At 33.8% G+C, this 12,692-nt stretch overlaps 1 protein-coding gene and 1 long non-coding RNA gene across 2 annotated transcripts; both read left to right on the top strand.

The window, feature by feature from the left end:
- Positions 1–2,626: 2,626 nt before the first annotated feature.
- Positions 2,627–3,244, top strand: LOC149149533 (uncharacterized). The gene has a single exon (XM_089442507.1). It carries the CDS (start codon positions 2,627–2,629, stop codon positions 3,242–3,244), a length of 618 nt encoding a protein of 205 aa, XP_089298633.1.
- Positions 3,245–11,531: 8,287 nt separating this feature from the next.
- LOC149149532 (uncharacterized) lies at positions 11,532–12,395 on the top strand. Its single transcript, XR_016262392.1, has 3 exons — positions 11,532–11,759; positions 11,969–12,034; positions 12,246–12,395. It is a non-coding gene; the product is annotated as an uncharacterized LOC149149532 (long non-coding RNA).
- Positions 12,396–12,692: the final 297 nt, after the last annotated feature.

Raw genomic sequence — 12,692 nt, 5'->3', positions numbered from 1 at the left:
ATTAGGAACTTAAAGGCCTAACCATGTTGAATCCATGACAACAATAGATTGGATAGCCAAACAAGAATGCCTTCCTACTCCAACCTGTAGCATTGTGTTTTCGTCATTTGCAAATGGTGCAGGAGCATCGACACTTAGCCAGCAATGTGAAAGCTTGTTCACATGTTGTGGCTAAACATGTTGAAATTCATTGACCGATTGGTCAAAAACCAGTTTTTACGGAGAGGGTTGGATCTCTCAAGAAATTAGTTAGAATTCATTATTGCAATAAGTTAGAGATTGTCTTATTTTAGATTCAGAGATAGAGTTGTTTGCATAGGTGTGAGAAAGAGCTAAGAAATAGAAGATTTGTTGTTAGATCTATTAAGAATAGAGATTTTTTCTGTTAGATATTGTTAGAGTAATATTCGATTGATAAAAGAGAGGAAAAATGTAATGAGAGGAGAGGATTAAGGAGTGGAGTTAGTGGAGCGAGAGTAAGACAGAATGGACTGTATTTTTTTTGAGATAGAGGTCTTCATTTTGTGTAATCAGGCCAAGGCCGAGACTCTGTAATGTTATGAATGAAATTAATGCCATGTGCCTAATTACATAAACGGCTCGTGGAGGCCTTGAATGTTTGTTTTTCCTTGTCTTCAGATGAAATTGGTGTTGGCTCTGTGTTTTCATTCTTTGCAGTAGAAACACCTATGGTTAAGGCAAATTTGGTGTAGTTTGGGTCCGCAAGCGGAAAACCCTTTTACACAGAGAAACTGTGCGAAACACTTAGCGGATTCGATAAAGTGGACTTGAAATAATATAAATGTCAGTTTTGGGTCTTATCGGGTCCGACGTATAAATCGCATCGCATCGGAGGAAGGGAATCACCTTGTGAAATCGCCGAACTCTGATATTGCAACCTAACTGGACCGAGACAGTATAGGGACGATTGGATAGCCTATCGGGTCCACAAAGGCTATCGCATCAAAGGTTTGAAGGGGAGGCTGTATATAGAAAAGCGGATATATGGCAATCACCGATAGCGATTAGAGTTATCGCATCGGACCTCCGCCAAGGGATAGCGCCAATATAAGGGCCTTGCAACTGTCGATCGCCTATATTGCGATTCAATCTGAGCCGTCTGATCGGCCAGATCTGGATTTGTGGCAATATTTATATAATCGCTTTCTAAAGGGAAAAAAGCTCTGTTTTGGCATTTTTCAAAGGTATTTCGGTCCCGAAAGAGAAAAGCATTGTTTAAGCCCTTTGACAGGCCTTTAGGTTCCGAAAGGGAAAAAGGCATAGTTTTCAAGCCAAAGGGGTGTTCGGCGGGGTGATTGTTGGGTTTTATAGATCCAACTGTGGATTAATTAAACCATTGTTTTCCGTCTACGTCATTTGTGGTATCAGAGCAGAAGAGAGGGTTGTTTGCAGCGAAAATGCCACCAAGGAGAGGCATCGATCGAGGAAGACCTGAGGCAAATGCAGTTCTACTGGAAGAGGTCCGGAGTCTGCGTGTGAGAATGGAGACAATTGAGACAGTCCAGAGAAGAGCACCTGATGAGGGAGATGAGAGCTCTTCAGAAGAATCTGTTGAGGAGGAAAGAGATGAAGACAATGAAACTACTAAAGTCATCAAGATGTTGGCGAAAGTAGGAGGAAAGCCTAAGGTGGAAATCCCTATGTATGAAGGGAGTCTGAATGTAGAGGAACTAATGGATTGGATCAGATCCATAGACAAGTACTTTGATTATGAAGAGGTTGATGAGAAGAAGATGGTGAAGTTTGCAGTCACCAGATTGAAGGGTCATGCGGCTATTTGGTGGGACGAGGTACAGACATCAAGAATGAGGAAAGGGAAATCCAAGATCAAGCAATGGGACAAAATGGTAAGTAAACTGAAAGCCAAGTTTTTTCCTAAAGACTATCATTTGAATCTTTTTAAGCAATTGCAAAATTTAAGGCAAAAAGGAATGTCTGTTAAGGAATATACAGAAGAATTTTATAGATTGAGTATTAGGGCAGGACATGTAGAAGATGACATGGAAAAAGTAGCTAGATATATCAATGGATTAAGGTACGAGATACAAGATGAGATTAGCTTTTTAAGTCTGAAAACTATTGAAGATGCTTATCAATCAAGTTTGAAGGTAGAGGAGAAGATATTGAGAAAGCAGAATCAGAGGAATAGAGGAAGGAGCTCAGTGAGAGGTAGAGGAGCTACTAGATCCAGAGGACAACAACATCTGCATGAAGCAGGAAGCTCAAGTAGCAAACCACCACAAAGGGGTGAAGCTAACAGAGGAAGATTCACACCCAGAGGAAGAGGGCAAGGAAGAGATGTTCGGTGTTATACATGTGGAGAGTGGGGACATATGTCATGGGACTGTCCTCATAATAAACAACATGTCAGAGGAATGCAAATGTGGCTGAGGAAAAGCTAGAACCACCTCGACTTATGGAGAAAGAAGAACCCCCTGAAGAAGGTGAATCATTGTTACTAAGAAGAACTTTGCTTAGAACAGAGAAGGAGATTGGAGAACCTGCGTAGAGGAAGAACTTGTTCAGAACCACCTGTAAATCAAAAGGTAAGTGTTGTAAAGTAATAATTGACAGTGGAAGCAATGACAATCTTGTGTCCACAGAGATGGTGGATAAGCTTGGGTTAGCAAAGACAATACATCCTACACCCTACAGAGTGTCTTGGTTACAGAAGGGGCATCAACTCATTGTGACAGAACCATGCAATGTTGAGATACAAATTGGTACATATAAAGACGTGATTTTATGCGATTTGATGCCCATGGATGTATGTCATATATTTTTGGGGAGACCATGCCATTTTGATCGGAAATCGATTCATGACGGGAGGAGAAACACCCACACCATGGAGAAGGATGGAACTAAGCACACGTTGTTGCCATTGAAGAATGATGCTGATAAAGGTACACCTGGAAATAGTATTATGTTGATAAGTGGAAAAGAATTGCTACAGGAGGTAGTGAAAAGCGAGGAGTTGCATTTTGCTATCGTGGGAAGGCCAAAGGTAATCTTAACTTCCACAAATTTAGATGATCTGCCTGAAGAAGTTAAAGTTCTGTTAGATGATTTTGTTGATATCATTGTGGATGAATTACTAAATGCATTACCACCGATTAGAAGTATTAGCAATCATATCGATCTAATACCAGGGGCAAGCTTACCAAATAAAGCTGCGTATAGACTAACTCCTCAAGAAAACGTAGAAGGTGGAAGGCAAGTATAGGAGCTGATGGATAAGGGGCTGATTAGAGAAAGTCTTAGCCCATGTGCTGTACCAACAGTACTCAGTCCGAAGAAAGGAGGGGAATGGCGCATGTGCACAGATTCTAGAGCTATCAACAAGATCACAATAAGGTACATATTTTCTTTACCACACATGGATGATTTAATGGAATGTTTAAGTGGATCCAAATACTTTACTAAGATAGATTTGAAGAGTGGGTATCATCAGATAAGAATTCGAGAAGGTGATGAATGGAAAACTGCATTCAAAACAAATAGTGGATTGTATGAGTGGTTAGTGATGCCTTTTCGACTCATTGATGCACCCAACACATTCATTGAAGGAGTATGCAGGTAAATTTGTTATTGTTTACCTTGACGATATTTTTATTTTTAGTAAAAGTAAAGAGGAGCATTTAGAACATCTTAAGTTGGTATTAAAGAACTCTGCAAAAAGAGAAACTACTAATAAATTTGAAGAAGTGTAGTTTCATGAAGGAGGAACTGGTGTACTTGGGATTTGTAGTTTCTAAAGCAGGCTTGAAGATGGATCCAGAGAAAGTCCAAGCAATTTGGAATTGGCCTACTCCCGGAAGCATATTTGAGGTAAGAAGCTTCCACGGACTTGCGAGTTTTTACAAAAAGTTTATAAGAGGTTTTAGTCAAATTTGTGCACCAATCCTTGAGACAATCAAGGAGATCAATCAGTCGTTTCGATGGATAGAAGCAGAAAACATAAATTTTAATTTGCTAAAGAAGAAAATCACAGAAGAGCCAATTTTAGCATTGCCTAATTTTGAGAAAGTCTTTCAAGTAGAAATAGATTCTAGTGGGGTAGCAGTTGGCGTAGTTCTGAGTCAGGAGCAAAGGCCAATAGCATATTTCAATGAGAAACTGAATGATGCAAAGAAGAAATATTCTTCTTATGATAAGGAGTTTTATGCTATTGTGCAGGCTTTGAAAAAGTGGAGACATTACTTGCTTCCAAAAGAATTCATATTATATTCAGACAATCATGCCTTATAGTTTATCAATAACCGGGCGAAGCTGAATTAGAAGCATACCAAGTGGGTAGAATTTCTGCAGAGTTTTACTTTTGTAATAAAGCATAAGAGTGGTAAGTCTAATAAAGTAGCAGATGCATTGAGCAGGGTAAGTTTTATTATGCAAGAGTTCAAAGTGGGTGTTGTAGGATTTGAGGAAATGATTGAAATGTACAAGGATGATGAAGATTTCAGAGATATCTACACAACAATTCAGAATCCAATGAGCCATAACAGAAGTCAGTGGATGGACTACCTCATTCAAGGAGGCTTATTATTTAAAAGCAACAAGTTGTGTATTCCCAAATGTTCCATGAGGGAAAACATAATCAAAGAGAAACATAGTGGAGGGTTATCTGGTCATTTTGGACAAGATAAAACCTTCGCTCAAGTGAAATCATTTTATTATTGGCTGAAAATGCAAACTGATGTTAAGAAGTTTGTTGAGAAATGCAAAATATGTCAGCATGCAAAAGGAAGGAGTCAGAATGCAGGACTGTATCAGCCATTTCCAATACTAGACCGACCATGGGATGCAGTCAGCATAGATTTTGTTATGGGATTACCAAAAACCCAAAGAGGAAATGATTCTATTTATGTTGTAATAGATAGATTTTATAAAATGGCACATTTCATAGCATGTAGGAAAACTAGTGATGCAACACACATAGCTAATTTATTCTTTTCAGAGATTGTGAGATTGCATGGGTTACCTGTAAGTATTGTATCTGATCGAGATACCAAGTTTGTAGGGCATTTCTGGACGACACTTTGGAAGAAACTGGGAGCTAACTTCAGTTTTAGTTCAGCATACCATCCTCAAACAGATGGACAAACTGGAACAAGAGCTTGGGGAATATATTAAGGAGTTTAGTATATCAGAATCCTAAACAGTGGGATTTGGCACTACCTCAAGCTGAGTTCGCTTGCAATGATACTCCAAACCGAAGCATTGGAATGAGTCCATTTCAGATTGTCTTTGGAATGCACCCAAGAGGTGTGTATGAGCTCAGAAATTTGGGAAAACGGGAAACCAGGAGTGCAAGCGCTGAAGAATTTGCAGAACAGATGCAGAGATTACAGGAAGAAGTCAAAAGCAAATTGTAGGAAAGCAGTAAAAAATAAAACAAAGGGTAGATCTAAAAAGAAGAGAAAAGGAGTTCCAAGTAGGAGATTTAGTAATGGCATATTTGAGGAAAGAGAGATTTCCTACTAAAACTTACAACAAGCTGAAAATGAAAAAGATAGGACCTTGTAAAATTATAAGAAAATTTTCAGCCAATGCATATGAGATTGAGATACCAGAAGGGATTGGAATATCCCCCATTTTTAATGTTGCAGATTTATATCCATACAAGGAGGCATAAACAGAATTGCAGGAGGAAACTACAAGAGATGAAGTTCAAACTGTGAACTGGGAGGAACAAGTACCAAAAGCAGTCAAGAAAGAAGTTGAAGCTATTTTGGATCAAAGAGTATCCAAGAAAACCAGAAGGCGGACTTATTTCCAATATCTAGTCAAGTGGAAAGGACAACCAGTGGAAGATTCCAGTTGGTTGACTACAATAGAACTACAAAAGTATGGAGTAAGTCCTGAAAGCTTGAAGGAAAATTCTTTTCTTCCTCAGGAGTTTGATGCAGGAGCATCAGGACTTAGCCAACAATGTGAGATCTTGTTCACATGTTGTGGCTAAACAGGCTGAAATTCATTGACCGATTGGTCAAAAATTGATTTTTACTGAGAGGGTTGGATCTCTCAAGAAATTAGTTATAATTCATTATTGTAATAAGTTAGAGACTATCTTATCTTAGATTCAGAGATAGAGCTGTTTGCATAGGTGTGAGAAAGAGCTAAGAAATAGAAGATTTGTTGTTAGATCTATTAAGAATAGAGATTTCGCTGTTAGATATTGTCAGAGTAATATTCGATTGATAAAAGAGAGGAAAAATGTAATGAGAGGAGAGGATTAAGGAGTGGAGTTAGTGGAGTGAGAGCAAGACAACATGGACTGTATTTTTTTGAGACAGAGGTCTTCATTTTGTGTAATCAGGCCAAGGCCGAGACTCTGTAATGTTATGAATGAAATTAATTTCGTGTGCATAATTACATAAACGGCCCGTGGAGGCCTTGAATGTTTGTTTTTCCCTGTCTTCGGATGAAATTGCTGTTAGCTCTGTGTTTTCATTCTTTGCAGTAGAAACACTCGTGGTTAAGGAAAATTTGGTGTAGTTTGGGTCCACAAGCGGAAAACCCATTTACAAAGAGAACCTGTGCGAAACACTTGGCGGATTCGATAAAGCGGACTTGAAATAATATAAATGTCGCTTTTGGGTCTTATCGGGTCCGACGTATATATCGCATCACATCGGAGGAAGGGAATCGGCTTGTGAAATTGCTGAACTTCGATATCACAACCTAACCGGACCGAAGTAGTATAGGGATGATTGGATAGCCTATCGGGTCCGCAAAGGCTATCGCATCGGAGGTTTGAAGGGGAGGCGGTATATAGGAAAGCAGATATATGGAAATCGCCGATAATGATTAGAGTTATCGCATCAGACCTCCACCAAGGGATAATGCTGATATAAGGGCCTTGCGATTGTTGATCGTCGATATTGCGATTCAATCTAAGCCGTTCGATTAGCCAAATCTGGGTTTGTGGCAATATTTATATAATCACTTTCCAAAGGGAAAAAAGCTCTGTTTTGGCATTTTTCAAAGGCATTTCGGTCCCGAAAGGGAAAAAGGCATAGTTTTCAAGCCAAAGGGGTGTTCGGCGGGGTGATTGTTGGGTTTTATAGATCCAACTCTGGATTAATTAAACCATTGTTTTCCATCTGCATCAGCAAATTGGAGCTTGAGGCTTCAATCAAGATGTGAACAAATTCCATGGTGTTGTCCACTAATGTTTTTTCCTCCAAGATGCCAAGAAAAGAGAAGTTAACAACATGTCCATTTTAACCATTTGACTAGTGTTAGGGCCAAGGAGGGGAATAATTTCAACGAGACCATGAGAAGTTTGATGATGAGGAAAGTAGCCTGGAGCCTCTACATCTAGAACACATAAGTTTGGGGCTAGATTGGAGCCTTTTCCATCCATCCTAAATAAGCCAACTTCCTCAAAATTAATTACTTGAATAGCATATAAATTCAATGATTCATAATATCAAGTCTTTGTAACTCAAAGAACAAATTGGGCAAAACCAAGTCTCTATAACATGGCCAAGATAAAAGGCCATTCAATATAGTCATATACTTTTTCAAAGTCTAACTTGATAAATAACATCTCATCCCATGCATATAGCCCATTCCATATTCTTTTAAATAACCACTACATTATTAAGAATACATTTTTTTTATAAACCTTGTTTTGTTTGTTTAATGATATTAAATGACATATATTGAAGTCACACACAACATCATCTTTAACCAAAATCTTATAAAAGAGAATAAGAAAATTAATTGGCCTCAAACTTAAACAAAAATCTTATAAAAAAACAATAACAAAAATAATTAAAATAAAAAATTAAACCTATTAAAATTCATAAAACCTAATTAATATATATTCACTCTTTTTAATCACAAATTCTTCCCTCTAATTACCAGCTTCTTCAAATTTCTGGCATGTTTTTTCCTACTTAAAAAAAAAAAACTTAAAAAAACTTTAAGCTTAAGTAAAAATATAACCAAGACCCAGAGGCATCTCGCAGGAGTGAAAGCCTGCTCCCTTACGGACCACCAGCGGGTTATTTCAGGTGGCGTGGTTTTCCTTGATAACAGTGATGTGTCAACTGACATTCGCGAATAGCAGCCAGAGATGGTTGTCCTCACTGTTGGTTTGACAAACTGAGTTTGATAAGTTTTTCCACCTTTTAAAAAAAAAATATAACCAAAATGATATAACTATGGCTATGCCATTTTCAAATCCTTCCTTAAATGAAAATATAACAAAAACGATGTAACTATGGCTAACGCATTCTCCCTCGTTGTCGTCTAATTTAGAGCCCCCAGCTTTGCAGCGGCCATCTTTATCACTCATCTGGAAAGCGCACTATTTAACGGGGGGCCTGTAGCCTAGTTGAACATGCATAACGATGTAAAATAATTAATATTAAAATTTTGAAGCGTCATGCTCTGTAAAATATTGAAGCGACCTGCAAGTATTTCAGGGCTGTAAAATGTTTAGCTGAAATAGCCATCGACCGTAATAAGGGATGATTTAAAACAGCTGGGTTTATTCTGAATTCGTGTAAAAAAAAACCTTAAGATGCAAGGCAACGGCGGTGGATACGAAGATGAATTAAAATTTTAAGGGTTCTTCTTATTTGTTTGGTTTAACCGTTTAAGGCATGGCCATTTTAACAGTCCAATTATTTATATATTTTTCTAATTTTCAACCATATTATTTTTTTCCCTTGGATTGGTGGGTGGATTTTTAATTTTTTTTGAAAGCTCATCCGCGTGAGTTTTGTCTCTAACTCGTGGATTTTACTTGTCATATACTCACACCACTCAACTAGTCGCACCATCTCACAATTACCACCACGACTATGTGCAGATAGGGATGGCCGGTCTATTGAATTAATGTTGTAACTGGCTTAGTTCATAAATTTGTTTATATTTTTAGTTGGAATCTAGTAAAAAAAAAATAATATTTAAATTATTTTTTAGTAGAAATATATTAACATTATAAAAAAAGATTTTTGAGATATCCAAAATTTTGAAGATTAATAATTATAAACCAAATTATATAAAAAAATATGTACAATAGTATAATAAATTTTAAAGTTTGAAAAAACAAAAAAATACACAATAGTAGAATAAACTTTAAAGTTTGGAAAAACAAAAAAATACACCATTAATATAAAGTATTATAAAACATGTAAAATAATAAAACATAATATAAATTATAAAAATAAAATAATAATAATAATAATAATAATAATAAATTTATTTAATTAAATTTATTCTGTTATAATCTTATTTTTATTAATAAAATGACATATTTTTTATGGAAAAAATTCATATTTTATCAATTACCTTAAAAGAATTTTAAATAATAATTTTTCATATAACTCTATATTTTTATAAATTTAAATTTTAATAATAGTTTATATTTGTAATTATTATATTTAAATTTAATTATTAATAAAATGACATATTTTTTTGGAAAAAATTCATATTATATCTATTACCTTAAAAAAATTTAAATAATAATTTCTCATATAACTCTATATTTAAAATGAATTAATAAACATATGATTATAAATAAAAATATTTTTACACAATAGAAAAAATATTAATTTTTCTTAAATTAAATGTAAATTTAATAATATACCTATCATATCATAAATTCAACTAAAAAATTATTTATTTATAATAAGTTTTTTCCCAAACTATATAAATTTAATATTACCCATATCACCATATAAATTAAAACTTATACATATATCTATTATCAATATTTTAATAAAATTAAAAATCAAAAGAGATATAAATAGAACCTATACATATATCTATTATCAATATTTTTTATAATTTTGTGGAAAAACCTGTGAGCAGTTTTGAAACCAACGTTTAGGACTACCTTAGTGAGTCCATCATCAAGGCAATGAGATTTATATTTGAGAAGAGAGAGCGAATTACAGAGCTTATTAATAGTTATTGAGAAATATTTTTGATGTCTTCTTATGTAGTTGGCTTACAAATAATTAATTTAATTACTAATAATTTTATTTATTTATTTAAATATGTATTTATTTTACTTATTATTTATTATTAATATTTATTTATTTAGATATATTCTTATTTTATTATTGTTTATTTATTTACATACCTGTGTCTCTATATATATGTGTATATATATACTATTATTATAATTATTATTATTATTACCTGTTTTAGATCCTTAGCTATATGTTAGTTGTTTTATTAGAATATAAATAATTTTAAGGATTAGTTTTGACTTTGTATGTTAACCATTTTTTTTTAATGTGATCTTGTTAAATTTATGTTAGTTGTTTTATTAGAATATAAATAATTTTAAGGATTAGTTTTGACTTTGTATGTTAACCATTTTTTTATGTGATCTTGTTAAATTTCATTTACAGGATAGTAGGTTCTATTTACGTATTGCTTAATTAAATCATTTGGTTTATTAATATTAATATTAATATTTATTTCATTATATAATTATTTATTTATTTTCATTTTCATTCAATTTTATTTATTTATTTTATTTATTTATTATTTATTTTTAATAAATTCTTATTCTGTTTATTTTTATTTATTTTATTTTGTTTTATTTATTTATTTATTTTATTTTGTTTTGTTATTTTATTTTTATTTTTGTTTTTTTATTAATTTATTTGTTTTATTTATTTATATTTATTTTATTATTATCTTTTATTTTATTTTTTATTTTATCAATATTTTAATAAAATTAAAAATCAAAATATTTCGTTTTATATATATATGAAATTTAAAAAAAACAACTACAAAATTTTATAAAAAAAATTACATTAAAAAATTTAAATCTCGCAACCCTTCATGAATTTAAAAATAAAATAATTTTTACTCATTTTTAACGTCAAATAAAAATATAACCATGGCTATTTTTAAATCTCTCAACCCTTCATGAATTTAAAAATTAATTTTTACTCACTTTTAACGTCAAATAAAAGTATAACCATGGCTAACCAATCCAATTCTTCATCAGTCTCCTTCAAAATATAATCAAACCGATATAACCATGCTTCATTATTCTAACAACGCGGCCTTCGAGATCACGCAGTGTCGGAAAATGCGATGTTTAAAGAATCTGACATTCTCGTTAAACACGTATTCTGTAATAAATAAATTAAAAAAACAAAAAACCCTATTCCAGTTAAGTACGAGTTTATTATTTACAAATATAGATAATATTAAAATTTAAAATAAATATTATAAATGAATTTCCAGCTAAAAACAGAATCCAAGGGTTACCAAAAGAAAGGATGATTTATAACTGCTCATATTAGTCATAAGGGTTACCAAAAGAAAGGATGATAAGGGTCATATTTTTCGAAAAAAAACCTTCAGATGCAAGGCCATGGCGGTGGATATGAAGATAAGTTAAAATTTAAAATATAGATAAAAGCGGACGTGAGAAAGCACTAGAATTTGGAGAAAGTCTGTGACCGTTTGAAATGAGGCGGATATATAGCACTCCAGCCTAATAGTTTAACCTCATCTCTTCTGTTTTCCGAATTGGCTTCTTCTTGTTGTTTGTTTGGTCCAAGGCATGGCCATGCTTGTTTATTGGTTTCAACAGTCAATTTTCTTTATAGATTTTTCTATTTTTCAGCTGGTGTCTGGTTTTTTCTTTGCTTTGTGTTTGGATTGGTTGGTTTTATTTTATTTTGGTTTGACGCGGAGCAGAAGAGATGTAATGCATGATTTCGAATTTCCATGGAGGAAAATCACCAGAGCAGGTATATTTTTTTTTGGTTCAATTTGAGCTGATATAATATATTTATATAAATGTTTTAGCAATAAATATATACATAATGGGATGTCCTCTGTAATAATGGAGGATGTTCTCTGGTAGATAATGGTTTAGAAACTTAGATAGCTATGCATGTAGTTTAAACGGCTGCTAGATTGTTTCTTTTTGAGTTTTCATCTTTTATTTCTATTGCAGGGTTTTAGGCATTCAGATAAAGGTCACTGGGATTTCAGCCCAATAGCAGAGAGTAAGTAATTCGAGGTAAAGTGTTTTCAATACTGTCCGACTCCTCCAATTTATTTGATTGGTCACTTGGTTATCTAGGCTCTCTGTTCTGTTCATAGAATTTGCCACGATGTCTGTCTTTGGACTAGCATAGAAATTTATCTTTCTATGACAGGTTGTTCCGGTGCCGTAGTTAGCAGTTCTTCCAGACCATGGACTTACATAGAAATTTATTTTTCTATGACAGGCTGTTCCGGTGCCGTAGTTAGCTGTTCTTCGGGACCATCTTGGATGTGTGGAATCGGCGGGTTTGTCATTTCGTTACATTCCATCATTCTTGTGAGTACAACCTCCACATACGAGAATCGCCACGATCCAGGTACCGATACATTCTGCCATGATTGCTCTCTGTCATGCGCAGTACTTACGAGCCGTCATTTGGTTTTGGTCTGTAAGACGTCAGATTATTAATGTGATGTGAACAATGCATGTGACATGTGTCCTGGCTTTAGCGTTTTTCCCATTTCCATTTCGTTCCTTCTTTATTTTGTCTTGGGCCATATTTTAAAAGTTTTGTTTGGTTACTAGTTATTTAGGTTGTTTAATTAAAATTGATATCATACTATAAGTTCTGTATATGTTAGATGCGATCGGGTTTTCTCTTTTTTTGGTTAATTTTTAACATTATAAATTA

This window comes from Pinus tabuliformis, chromosome 9 (assembly GCF_031772625.1).
Source record: "Pinus tabuliformis cultivar Carrire ecotype Pingquan chromosome 9, CPIR1, whole genome shotgun sequence".
In the NCBI taxonomy this organism is placed as follows: Eukaryota; Viridiplantae; Streptophyta; class Pinopsida; order Pinales; family Pinaceae; genus Pinus; species Pinus tabuliformis.
This window is presented reverse-complemented; position numbering and strand designations above follow the sequence as displayed.

Excerpts from the sequence above, each read along its gene's own strand:
- LOC149149533 (XM_089442507.1), top strand. The coding sequence starts at position 2,627 with ATGGTGGATAAGCTTGGGTTAGCAAAGACAATACATCCTACACCCTAC.